This window comes from Mauremys mutica, chromosome 12 (genome assembly GCF_020497125.1).
Source record: "Mauremys mutica isolate MM-2020 ecotype Southern chromosome 12, ASM2049712v1, whole genome shotgun sequence".
Taxonomy (NCBI): domain Eukaryota; kingdom Metazoa; phylum Chordata; order Testudines; family Geoemydidae; genus Mauremys; species Mauremys mutica.
Genome location: NC_059083.1, coordinates 35609895 through 35622331, shown reverse-complemented (window position 1 = coordinate 35622331; position 12437 = coordinate 35609895). Strand labels below are relative to the sequence as shown.

At 56.0% G+C, this 12437-nt stretch overlaps 1 protein-coding gene across 1 annotated transcript; it reads right to left on the bottom strand.

The window, feature by feature from the left end:
* Window positions 1-3836: 3836 nt before the first annotated feature.
* Window positions 3837-11743, bottom strand: RACK1 (receptor for activated C kinase 1). The gene is made up of 8 exons (XM_044982031.1): window positions 11520-11743; window positions 9749-9920; window positions 8453-8600; window positions 7447-7542; window positions 6770-6880; window positions 5603-5743; window positions 4739-4849; window positions 3837-3969 (listed from the first exon to the last, which is right to left on the bottom strand). The coding sequence occupies exons 1-8, from the start codon at window positions 11626-11628 to the stop codon at window positions 3904-3906; spliced, it is 954 nt and encodes a 317-aa protein (XP_044837966.1). The 5' UTR covers window positions 11629-11743; the 3' UTR covers window positions 3837-3903.
* Between the last annotated feature and the right edge of the window lie 694 nt (window positions 11744-12437).

Genomic DNA, 12437 nt, shown 5'->3' with positions numbered 1-12437 from the left:
GGTGTGGAAAAAGTGTCCTTTTTAGCAGTTGTTCACTGGCCACCTTTTGTTTTCATTGACTGCCTCCTTTGCGCTTGTCTTATGAGACAGAGAGAACAGAAACTCCTGCTCTCCTTCCTCTAACCAGTCCCATATTGCATAGACTCTTAGCATCTCTCTTTTCTAAAGCCCTGTCTTTTCAGTCTCTCGTCACAGGAGAGTTTTTTGGACACCGGATGAGCCTCATCGCCCTTCTCTGAATCCGTCCCCTACAATGAAATAGACCCATATTTTAAAAGGAAATGATCTGCCCTGAATTACTTATGAAGATACTTACCAGTAACATTTAACACAGTGGTTCTCAACCAAGGGTTTGTGTACCCCTGGGGGTAGTCAGAGGTGTTCCAGGGGGTACATCAACTCCTCTAGATATTTGCCTAGTTTTACAACAGGCAACATAAAAAGCACTAGCACAGTCAGCACAAACTAAAATTTCAGACAGACAATGACTTGTTTATACTGCTCTATAGACTATACACTGACATGCAAGTACAATATTTATATTCCAATTGATTTATAATTATAGGGTAACTGAGAAAGTCAGCAATTTTTCAGTGATAGTGTGGCTGTGAAACTTTTGTATTATGTCTGATTTTGTAAGCAAATTGTTTTTAAGTGAGGTGTCATTTGAGGTACACAAGAGAAATCAGCCTCCTGAAAGGGGTATAGTGGTCGTGAAAGGTTGAGAGCCACTGATTTAACAAAAAGGAGGGCAGGGGGGTTGGTCCTCAATTTTTTTTTGTTCAGTAGAAAAACCCATTTTTCAATTGTGTTTGGGGGACAAATATTTTTAACCAAATAATGGAAAAACCCCAACAAGAACTGTTAAAAATTGTCACCAAAAAGGTGAGTGGTGGGGGGGAGGGCACGGAAGGAAGCCATTGTATGCCAAAGTCTTCATGTGAAAAATACCAACCCCGCTCTAGTGTTAACCCTTTGCTCTTCATGTCCCTTCCGTGATGACCAAACTTATCTCTTTGCCCAGCTACCCCAGCTCTCTCCCCAGGGCAGTCCTCGAGGCAGGAAAGTGCTTAAACATTTGCTCACGTCCTGACAGCAATGAGATTGAAGCATGCGGCTCTCTTACATTTTGCTCAAGTACTTTCCTCAATCAGCTCAATACCGATACAAGTTTGCCGGGTCTGACCCGGACACTGGGCCGTGCCATTTTTTTCAGCAGCGAGACTGCAAGGGAAAGTCAGCCCCAGCCGCTGTGTTTGGTGCCCTTTCCTCTCCCTTTGTGTGCGGCTCTCTTGTTTTGTCTCCTCTGGACATTTAACCGCAACAGCTCCACACCGTCTCCCCGAACTTCTCTTGTCCCCCATTATGACCATATTTGATACCATCTAAGGGCTTGGCTACTCTTGCAAGTTAGAGCACATTAAAGCAGCCCTGGGTGCTCTAAATCCCGATGTGTCCACACTGGCAAAGCATGTAGAGCACCTGGACTCTGCAGCTGGAGCACTCCTGGTAATCCACCTCCATGAGAAGCATAAAGCTTGCTGCATCCCGGCTGAAACACCCAGGCATCAGTGTGAACGAGGTGTTGCATTACTGCACTGTGATTGGCCTCCGGAAAGGTCCCATAATCCCCTGCAGTCAAGTGGCCACTCTTGTCAGAATCGGCTACAGGAATGTGGCTATTCCCTTTCAAAGCTCCGTTTCTGACAGCCAGCATGCTTACCTGCTCCGGGACAAAGCAAACTATTAGTGGGGGATGCTGCTGTTGTGAGTTTGTGTGTGGAGGGCAGGGAGGGGGGGGTCTGCTGCTGTCTGAACTTACAAGACAGCATGCTGACATGCTCCCCCCGCCCATTTAAAAAGCACATTGCAGCCACTTGCGCACACTGGGATAGCTACCACAATGCACTGCTCTCTGTGGCATTGCAAGGACTGCTACCATGGCCACGCCACTGCGCTTGCACCTGACAGTGTAAACACATGGCAGCGTTCTCCCTGCTGCGGTCTCCGAAGGCTGGTTTAACTCCAGAGTGGAGCCATGCCCTAGGAAGCTGTCAGACAAGGGAATGGTTATAGTGAAAACCTTGTTCAATATTTTACCTTTCAGCTGCTTTCCCCTCATTTTCTGTCTCTTTAATAAAAGGTTAAAGGGAATTTTAATGGTGTATTTGACAGAGGGCTAAGCAGGGTGCTCTCTGCACACCACACCCCAGATCTTTTTTAACTAGTTCATGGTTACAGCCAAACTGGTCTCAGGGATTACAGACAAAGTGGGTGAGGTGATCTCATTTATTGGATCACCTTTGGCAGGTGAGAGACACATGCTTTCAAGCTTACACTGAGCTATTCTTCAGATCTGGGAAAAGTACTCCCTTTTCCAGACCTGAACACAAGGCAGACTAGATTGTTAGCACAATCTAAAGCACCAGTCAAGGTGAAATGACCCATCAACACCCCTCCAGTCATAGGACAGGAAGGGAATTAATGGATTACAGATTGCTGTAATAGTTTTCAGTGGTAGCCCTGTTAGTCTGTATCAGAAAAAAAAAACAAAGCAGAGTCCTTGTGGTACCTTAGAGATTAACAAATTTATTTGGGCATAAGCTTCCATGGGCTAAAACCCACATCATTCATCAGTTGTATGAAGTAAAAGATACAGGAGCAGATAAATACATGAAAGGATGGGGGGTTGCTTTACCAAGTGTTGAGTCAGTCTAACAAGATAAATCAATTAACAGCAGGATACCAAGCGAGGAGAAATAACTTTTGAAATGGTAAGAGAGTGGCCCATTACAGACAGCTGACAAGAAGGTGTGAGTAACAGAAGGGAGAAATTAGTATGGGGAAATTATTCAGGCCTAATCTGACAGTATCCAGTTTGCAAATTAATTGCAGTTCAGCAGCTTCACCTTGGGGTCTGTTTTTGAAGTTTTCTTGTTGAAGAATTGCCATTTTGAGGTCTGTAATTGAGTGACCAGGATTGAAGTCCACCTCCTTCCATGTGAAAGCAGCGCGAGTCCAACACTTGAAAATCCCACCAGGCGGAGGGTTCCCAGTTTTCCGGAAGATTTCATCACAGGACAGAAACTTTCATTAAAACAGAAGACCGGCCAGACTGGGTCAGACCAATGGTCCATCCAACCCAGCCAATGCCAGGTGCCCCAGGGGGAATGAACAGAACAGGTAATGATCAAGTGATCCATTCCCTGTCGCCCATTCCCAGCTTCTGGGAATTAAGGATTCAACTTTAATTCCTGGAGACCCCAGGTCCGCCTCTTCCTGCTGAGGCCACGCCCCGCTTTCACTGCTGACTCCTCCCTCCTGTGGCCCTGCCAGGGAGGGGACCTGAGAGTTCAGTTGGGGCAGGCAGGGTGGTTGGAGGAAGGGCTGAGAGCTCTGAGCCCCTCCTCTGGTCCAACTCTTCCCTGCAAAGCACCCCACCCCCCCTTGCAGCCCTGAGACAGGAAAAGCTGTGCTCTTCCAGCCCTGGGGCTGTGACAGGGGAGATTTTTCTCAAGAGCCCCCCAGCCCACCACCTCTTTGGTGGCACGAGGTTTGGGGAGACTTAGCCTCCCCCAGCTTCCATTAGCACTGCCCATGCCAGGCGTCTAGCTGCAATTTTAGATGCCTGAAAATCCTCTCCCCTTCGGCTTCACGATGCTGAGTGCAATGCAGGCGAAACACCTTTACAAATCCGGGCCTACGGGACTTGCTCAAGATCTTTGGCAGAGCAAGGATTGGACCCCAGGGACTTGAACCCAGGGCCAGGCTTCCTCGGAAGTTCCAGCTTTCGCACACAGGCCCCGTATGGCAAAGATGACACCCAAACAATCCCCAACCTCCAAAATGTACTTTTTATTGATTTTTTTTACACAAAGGCAGGCTGGGTCCTGTGGGCGGCTCTCATCTGGTCCCGATGGTGACCTGCCAGACGCGGACCAGGTTATCTGTGTACCCAGCAAACAGGGTCTGGGGAGGAGAAAAAAAAGACATGTCAGTAACGGGGTAGCTACAGCGGGCCTGGGGACAGATCAGCCAGGCTGAGCTCCCTCATCTGATGCCAGTGCCCAGCTGGGAAAATGGTGAGAGGGTATGCTAGGGGGCAGGGAGAAAGGGCCGGGCCACAGTAGATCAGCGACACGGGGGGATGGGGCTCTGGGGAGTGCCAGGATGCTGGCGGGTATGGAGGCTGGGAGGGGCTGAATCTTGGTGGGAAGGGGGCTGAAGGCAAGGGGTCAGGTCTCTTGCGGGGGAGGGGGGAGGAGAAGCAGCAGTGCTGAAGGGCAGGGAGGCAGGTGGAGACAAGAAAGGGGTGATGTTGGAGGGGCTGAATCTCTTGCTAGGAGAGGGCTGGAGGCTGGGCTCCATGCTGGACAGGGGGCTGGTGGCAGGGACAGAGGCAGAGAGGCCTCAGGTCTCCTGTCAGGGAGGAGGACGAAGGCCAGGCCCTGGGAGGTATCAGGGCTGTTGTCAGTGCAAGTAGGGGCTCGGGTGCTCATGGGCACATCTGCCCTCCCACGGGGTGTGAGAACGGGATCACCTTCCCATAGGCTGAGCCGAGAGCAGGTCCCTTGGCAGCCTCTGCCCCCTGGGGCCAGTGGTGAGGATGCACAGGGCACCTCCGCCCCCACTGAAATATTGGCCCTGGCCCTTTAAGATTCTGCCCTGGTGCTGAGTCATCTCCCCCCCTCACCCCCCCGAGGGAGGCGAGATGTTAAAGGGCCCATTCCCGCGTTACCTGTCCGTCCGCGGACCAGGCCAGCGAGGTGCACTGGGGCGGCTCGGCTTTGCTGCTGGTGCTGATCACCTCCTGCTTCAGCTCGTCCACGATGATCTTCCCCTCCAGGTCCTGCGGGGGAGAGGGGAAAAGATCAGACAAAAGACCCCCACCCCCCGGGAAGGCCATGGACCCCCCTTCCCAGCTGTGCCCACGCCAGGGCAGGTGCTGGGAGCTGGCTCAGAAACAGCCTCTGGTTTTCAGCACGGAGATGCAGTCAGATGGCATGATGTTTCATCACAGCATGGCCTGTTGGCCCTCACAGCCCCTGGGGGGCTCCAGACCCACAGCATGTCCTCATCCCACATCTCCTGGCAGCTGCACACCCACAGATACCAAAGCACGGCCCCGCCCCATATCCCACTCCCTGTGGGGGACTGCAGATCCAACAGGGCCCAGAGATCACTATGGTGGAGGTGTCTCCCCTACGGGAAAACCAAGATCTATTTCCTGGGGCAGAAGTGACCCCTAAGGGTGTCCCCCCATGGAAACCCCAGGCCAGGTCCCCTATAGAAACCAGCAAGGAAGGCAACTCTCTGGGTATGCCCTATAGAAAAGCCTAAGCTCTGTTCCCTTTATAAAGGAAGCACAGCAGACACGCCTCCCAGAGGTGTGTCCTCTACACACCCCCGGTCCCTAGTCCCTATAGAAAGGAGACAGAGAAGGAATCCCTGTGCCCTACAGAAAGGAGACACAGAGATAGGGAATTCCAGGGGAGAGGCCCCTAGACACCCCAGGCTGTGCACTCGGTATAAAGGGAGCACAGAGGGGGGGGGTGAAGTCCCCTGAAAGGCCCACCCCCACCAGCAGGGGGCACCCGCTCACCCAGATCTTGATGCTGGGCCCGGTGGCAGCACAGAGCCAGTAGCGGTTGGGGCTGAAGCACAGGGCATTGATGATGTCACCGCCGTCCAGCGTGTACAGGTGCTTGCCCTCATTCAGGTCCCACAGCATGGCCTGGCCGTCCTGGGGGAAGAGGGAGGGTCAGACAGAGAGAGAGTCCTCACCCCATCCCACCCCACAACCAACCAGCCAGCAGCCTGCAACTTGTACCAAGGAAATGATGCACCCTGGGAGTCAGGCAGCAAACCTTTAACCTGTGGCACTCCCTGCTGCAGGATAGCACTGAGAGAAAGGGTAACTAATATTAATTACTGCCTGCTATGTACTTCCCTGATGCCCAAGGACAGGCCCTGCACTGAGAGACTCAGAGATGAGGAGAAGGGGAGTAACAAACTGCTCAGATTCAAAACCAACAAGGTTCCCCTTAGGCAGAGGTGGGGCCGTGTGGACTGGGGCAGGGGCTCAGAGTGGCTGTCCGGTGGCTTTGTGAGACTCTGACAGGGTAGAATGAGATTGGAAGCAGTGGTGGAGGGGAACAGGCAGGATCAGGGTGGTTGATCACACAGAGCTTTGATGGTGGTTGCAAGAAACTGGAGTTGGAGCCAATACTGGTCGAAGAGTCAAGGGAGGGGTTCAGAATATGGATCAGACCAAAGGGCGAGGAAAGGGGAGTTTAGTAGCAGCATGGTGAAGAGATCAATAGCGTGTGTCTGTCTGTGCGGGCACAGAGGATGCTGCTGTGAACGACAAGGGAGCCCTCTGCCCCCCAAAAGCTCATAACGTCAGCAGAAGGCACGAGATGACAGGCGGATACAGACAGAGGAACACAAAGAAGCAGCCATCTAAGCACTGTCAGTCCAGGGAGAGCTGGGCAGGGGCAGCTCAGAAACAGCCTCTGGGTTTCCGCACGCAGACGCAATCAGAAACTCAGTGGGTTTCATCACGGCTCAGCCCCGCTCCCACAGGCTGAGAGAGAGACAGACAGACAATGTCCCCCAGCCTCCTGGTGGGGGTAGCTCAGCCGAGATCAGTGACCCCTCAGGGTCGACAGAACCCAGAGAGGAGAGGGACCTCGATCCAGTCCTGCCGTCCATCCCCCCCCATGCTTCCCAGTCCCGGATCCCCACTGGAACCGGGCTGGGGACGGACCTTGCCGCCGGAGGCACAGAGGGAGCCGTCGGGGGAGACTGTCACGGTGTTCAGGTAGCCGGTGTGCCCGATGTGGTTGGTCTTCAGCTTACAGTTGGCCAAGTTCCACACCTGGGGGCAGGAGAAGAATGTCATGTGATCAGCAGAGCATGTTCCAGACCAAAAAGGAACCCACGGATCATCCAGTCGGAGCTCCAGCATCTCCCAGGCAGGCAACCAGTCGAACCACCAAAGCAAGGACTTTAGGAACCTCCCCACCCATCCAAGTTTTTACGGCACTCGGCAGCACAGCAATGGAGCGCCTGCTTCTTCGGAGACCAAGCCACCCAGAGGGCAGGACGCCAGCGCGTCAAGGACAGGACAAGCTGCGGAGACGAGACACGAGTCCCCAGAGCTGAAATGCCCCCTTCACCACCCAGAGGCAACCAAGCGATCATCCGCTCCCAGCCTATCCCCTGGCCCTAGGGCAACCTAGGAATTGTGGGACAATGGAAATTCCCAGGTGTCTCTGTGCCGATGCTCCCTGTCCCAGACCCAGCACCACTGGGAGCGGGAAGAGAAATGATCAACAGCTCAGGCCGAGACCCCATCAATGGTCTGTGCCCTCTCCCGCTCCAAGCAGCCCCGGGCCAGCAGGGGGACCCGACCCCCTGCAGCGCACACGGCCTCAAACCCACCTTCACCAGCTTGTCCCAGCCGCAGGAGACGATGATGGGGTTGCTGCTGTTGGGGGAGAAGCGGACGCAGGACACCCACTCCGAGTGGCTCTCATCCTGGGGAGAGAAGGACGGGGAGGAGTTGGAGGAGAGACTAGAGCCCAGGGATCGCTCACTCAACCTAGAGTTCTGCTCTCAACCCTCCACTCATCTCCCCACACCTTGGGGGCTCCACCCCACCAGCCCTAGGTTCACAGCCTCCCACCACCAAGGGCTCTGCTGACCTCCCCACCTGCCCCGCCATGTGAGCTGCTGCTCGAACCCCTGGCCCAGGGCTCTGCCAGCCCTCCCTGCATCCCATCATAATTGCAGGACATGTCGTCAGGCCCCAGGGGGGTCGGCAGACGTGTCAGATCTAATCATCGGGGCTGGGGGGGCAACACAGAGCCCTGGATCCTCTGCCAGCTGGGAGCAGGACCAGTTCCCAGCAGGGGACACACACGAGACAATTGCAGGGATGCTTCTAAATTAATGCGCGGGAGCCCAGGGACTGTTGCTACAGCTTAACTCAGAGGGGTTTCCCCAAAGACCCAGCGAGCGTCTCTTCCACGAAGGCCCCTTCTGCAGAGAGGAAAGGCCCCAGATCCCATCCCACATCCCTTCTGAGCCAGCTGTTTTCCAACCACCCCCTGCTCTGCAAGGCTTCGGAGGCCCTTCTCGTCCCCCGCCCCCATGACCAGAGCGGCAGGTTCACATTCAAAATGTAAGTGGGTTTTTACCACAACCAAACCCAAAGAGAAACAGTGAGGAGCATAGGACAGGAAATCCGGATGCCTTGGTTCTATCCCTGACTCTGGGAGGAGGGGGAAACCTAGTGGGTTCTATCCCCGGCTCTGGTAGGGAAAGCAGGATCTAGTGAGTTAGAGCAGGGGCCTGGGGAGCAGGACTCCTGGATTCTCTGTCCCTGACTCAGGGAGGTGATCGGGGTCTAGGGCAGATGCCTGGTCCACCCCTTCCTACGTCTCACCTGCACCGTGTACTTGCAGACGCCCAGGGTGTTCCAGAGCTTGATGGTTTTGTCCCGGGAGCCTGAGACGATCTGGCGATTGTCGGACGAGAAGGCCACGCTCAGCACGTCCTTGGTGTGGCCCACGAAGCGGCGGGTGGTGGTACCTCTGCAAGGCAATAGACTCCCCTCAATCACTCCCAGGCCAGCTACGCCAGCCTCCCTCCTGCTAAGAGCAGGTCCTGTTCCCAAGCCACCCAAAGAAAAATCCTCTTTAACCTCCACAGAGAGGAGCACGAAGAGTGGCGGCCAAGTGACTGGGGATCCCACTGAGACAGAATCACATGCCAGGAACTAGGCAGGACATTAAACATGAAGGGGGACCCAAGATCCAGCAGTGGAGGCAGCTCAGCCAGATAAAAAAGGGGTGGAGCCGAAGAAGAACGAGACAGGGTATTAAGACAAAGGATTGTGATGTCACAGGGGATAAAAGCCAAGAGACAGCGCAACACTTCCCTGTCTCCCCTGCTGTCCCATCATAATTGCAGGACATGTCATCACGCCCCTGAGGGGTCAGCAGACACGTGTCAGATTTAATCATTGGGACTGGGAGGAAAGGGAGGGGTGCCTCAGAAAATCCAGATGCCCCAATGGCTGGAATCAGGGGTGATTGGCCACTGGGTACATCCAAGCCTGGGCCCAGCAGGAAACTACCCCACACGTTTGTGGTCTTAGAACCTAGACTGGCCATTTCCCCGCAGCAGCGCCTCAGCCTTTTCAGGTGAAAGACCCCTGATCTGATGTCAAAAACGTTCACAGCCTCCCTGACGTTGACTATGAATGAATAAATAAAAGGTCGGTGATGACACGGCTAAGCCTGTATAAATAACTGGTGTGTTTCCAGAGCTCCACAGAGAACACTCGACTTGAAAGGGGAAGGGTGTGTAGGGGAGACATCTTTTGTTTTGCTTTAGGTTATATGTGTCAATGCCTCATGACACCCCCCAACTGCCTTTGATGACCCCCACCAGAGGTCGTGATCACCCATTTCTGAAACCCTGCCCTAGGGCACCATTAAGGGGTGCCACGACAAGCCAAGGGGCTCTAGGATAGGCATCCAGTCCCCCTCCCCACTAAGGGGAGCTGCGATGGGCAGGAGAAACAGGCCATGGGGCTGAGAGGAACCCGTCTGACTCTGTCACCCACAGGAACCCTCTCCCCTCCCACCCTCCTTCGCACAGGCTTTTGCTCTGCCAAGGAAGCCCATCTGATGTCTGTGGTGCACCCCCTCTCCTCCACCCCCGATCCATCACTCACGTGGTGAGGTCCCAGAGCCGCAGGGTGCCGTCCCAGGAGCCTGAGAGGGCAAACTGCCCGTCGGAGGAGATGACCACGTCGCTGACGAAGTGCGAGTGGCCGCGCAGGGCGCGCTGCGGGATTCCGTAGTTGGTCTCGTCCCGTGTCAGCTTCCACATGATGATGGTCTTGTCTGTGTGGAGGGAGGAGGGAGTCTAAGGTCGGCTAGTTGCCTTCCTAACGGGCATGTCCTCTCAGGGAGCGGCCTGACAGCCCTGGGAAGGGGAACCTGCCATTCCCATGCAGGCCTGGCATGGCCCTATGACCATTCCCCACTCCATGCCATCTTGAGCTCCTAGGGTCTGTCGCACAGGAGACTGGTCTCTGTGGCCAGCGCCCAGAGCTAAATACACCACAGCCCCTTGGCCGGCCAGCTAGTCCCCCGAGCCTGGGGCTAGATCCAAACCGGTGCTGCTTAGAGGAGAAAGGCCTCGTATCCCACTTCATCCCCCACACAGCGAGTCACCCCCTAACCTGGAGCCCGACAGCCCTGTATGCCATTCCTTGGCCCCCTCCCCATTTATGATCAGATGAGTGTCAACTACAGGAGAAAGACCCCACCATCCCAGCCCCCACTCTGAACCAGCCAATGCCCTGTCCTCATTTATATAATCATGGGCCCAGCCCTGGCTCCCACAGCCCAGGCCTTTGCTCACGCTCCTTCCCGGCATCCCCTCATCATTGCAGGACATGTCATCAAAACCCAGGAGGGTCAGTGGACGAGCCAGGTCTAATCATCAGGGCTGGGGAGAGGAGGCGTGGAGCAGCTCAACGGCAGTACTAGAGATGGATGCTGATGCTGACAGGGATGCCCACTGGGACCCACACACAGGGCGGGGGGAAATGTGCCTGAGGAGAGCTTCCAACAAACTGGGTCCTTACTTGCTGTGACGGCTCAAGGCGGAGGGGACCGAGCGTGGAAAGCCCCAACACTGCCCCTGTGGCAATGTCACAAGCACGTCCGCCTCCCTCTTCTACTGAGTTACTCCTCCCCCCATAGTATTTAGGCCTGAGACGCCTTCCTGGCTCCCTGCAACGGGTCCCCTCCTATTTATCTACCTTACATGCCAGGTATCCAAGCGCCTCTCACTGGGTTCCACCCTCCCAGTCACCCCCGCGAGATGGGGTAAGCGCCTACCCCCGTCAGGGAAACTGAGGCCGAGGGGGGTGGCCCTGATTTTCTGAGATGCCCCCAAGATCGAGAGGTAATTGGAGAGCCCCAGATGGGCAGTGCCCCGACAGGAGTCAGTGAATTACCCCTCCCCCCCACAGCGTGTGATTCACCCCCCCCATATTGCCCCTCCCAACACTCCTGTAACCTCCCCTCCCCCCCCAGGTGCCCAAGTCTGTGCTCCTCCCCCCAGTCACATAGTGCAGCCCTGCCCCCTCCCCAGGGATGACACTAGCTCTCCCCCCACCCCCAGGAATGAATTCGCCCCCCCTCCATGGCTGAGATGGTCCCTCCCTTGCCTGCCCCCACGTATGAGAATTGGTCTCTTCCCCTCCCCCAGCCAGATGGGATCTTCTTCCCACCTCCCCCACCCCCGGGGGGCTACGAGATGGTCTCGCCCCGCCCTTGGAACCTGCCAGCGCGCTCCCATCGTCGGCGACTCGGTTCCATTCTCCCCCGCACCGTGAGCGCAGCCTGACCCCAGCACCCGCTACGAGATGGTTTCTCCCACTCCCCCCCCCCCCTCGCGGCAGGGCGGTTGGTCTGGCCCGCGGCGCTCACCGCGCGAGGCGGACAGGATCATGTCCGGGAACTGCGGGGTGGTGGCGATCTGGGTCACCCAGCCGTTGTGGCCCTTAAGGGTGCCGCGCAGGGTCATCTGCTCCGTCATGGCGGCGGCGGCGCGGGGGGCTCAGCTCGAGCGGGGAAGGAGGATGGAGGCGGATTCGGCGGCAGCCCCGGCCCGTCCTCTCGCTCAGCTAGCGGCCCGGAGAGAAAGGACGCGCCGACGTCACCCGGAAGCGGAAATAGCCTTCCTCCCCTCCGCGCCACCGTACGGCAAGATGGCCGCCGGCAGGAGACGCAGCGGGTCACAATATGGCCGCCGCCTTGTAGCCATTCAACTCAGGGAATCCCAACGGCTCCATCCGTGGGACGCCCTATGGGAAGAGCTGTTCCCTCCTTGCCCCGCCTCCTGTCGTGACGCAGCATATCCCAGCCCCGCCCCAGCCGCTGCTGCGGTGGGGAAGCAGCCCCCCGCCCAGTATCTCTACCCCCCTCCCCTAGCGGCCCCCCCCCTGCCTCCACCCGGGGCAGGTGGGAAGACCCAGGATCCCCGTTGCCAGCGCGGCTCTCCCCGATCCCGCTCCCCGTAGGAACGCGCTGAGCAGGGTCACACGAAGCACGGGCTTCCCAATGTCTAGGGTTGCCAAGCCTCCAGGATTGTCCTGGAGTTTCCAGGAATTAAAGATTCATCTCCAATTAAATATTGTCCTTTGATGAAATCTCCAGGAAATGTGCCCAACCAAAATTGGCAGCACCACCCATGCCTAGTCACTGCAGCAACTCCGTGTCTGCTGTAACCTACTGAGGTGCAGCAGGAGACTTAATTCAGTGAAACAAGGACTTCTCTCCATCTAGTTACATGCAGTGTTCCCAATTTAGTTATTGGTTGGAAATTTGGACTGAAATGGAAACATT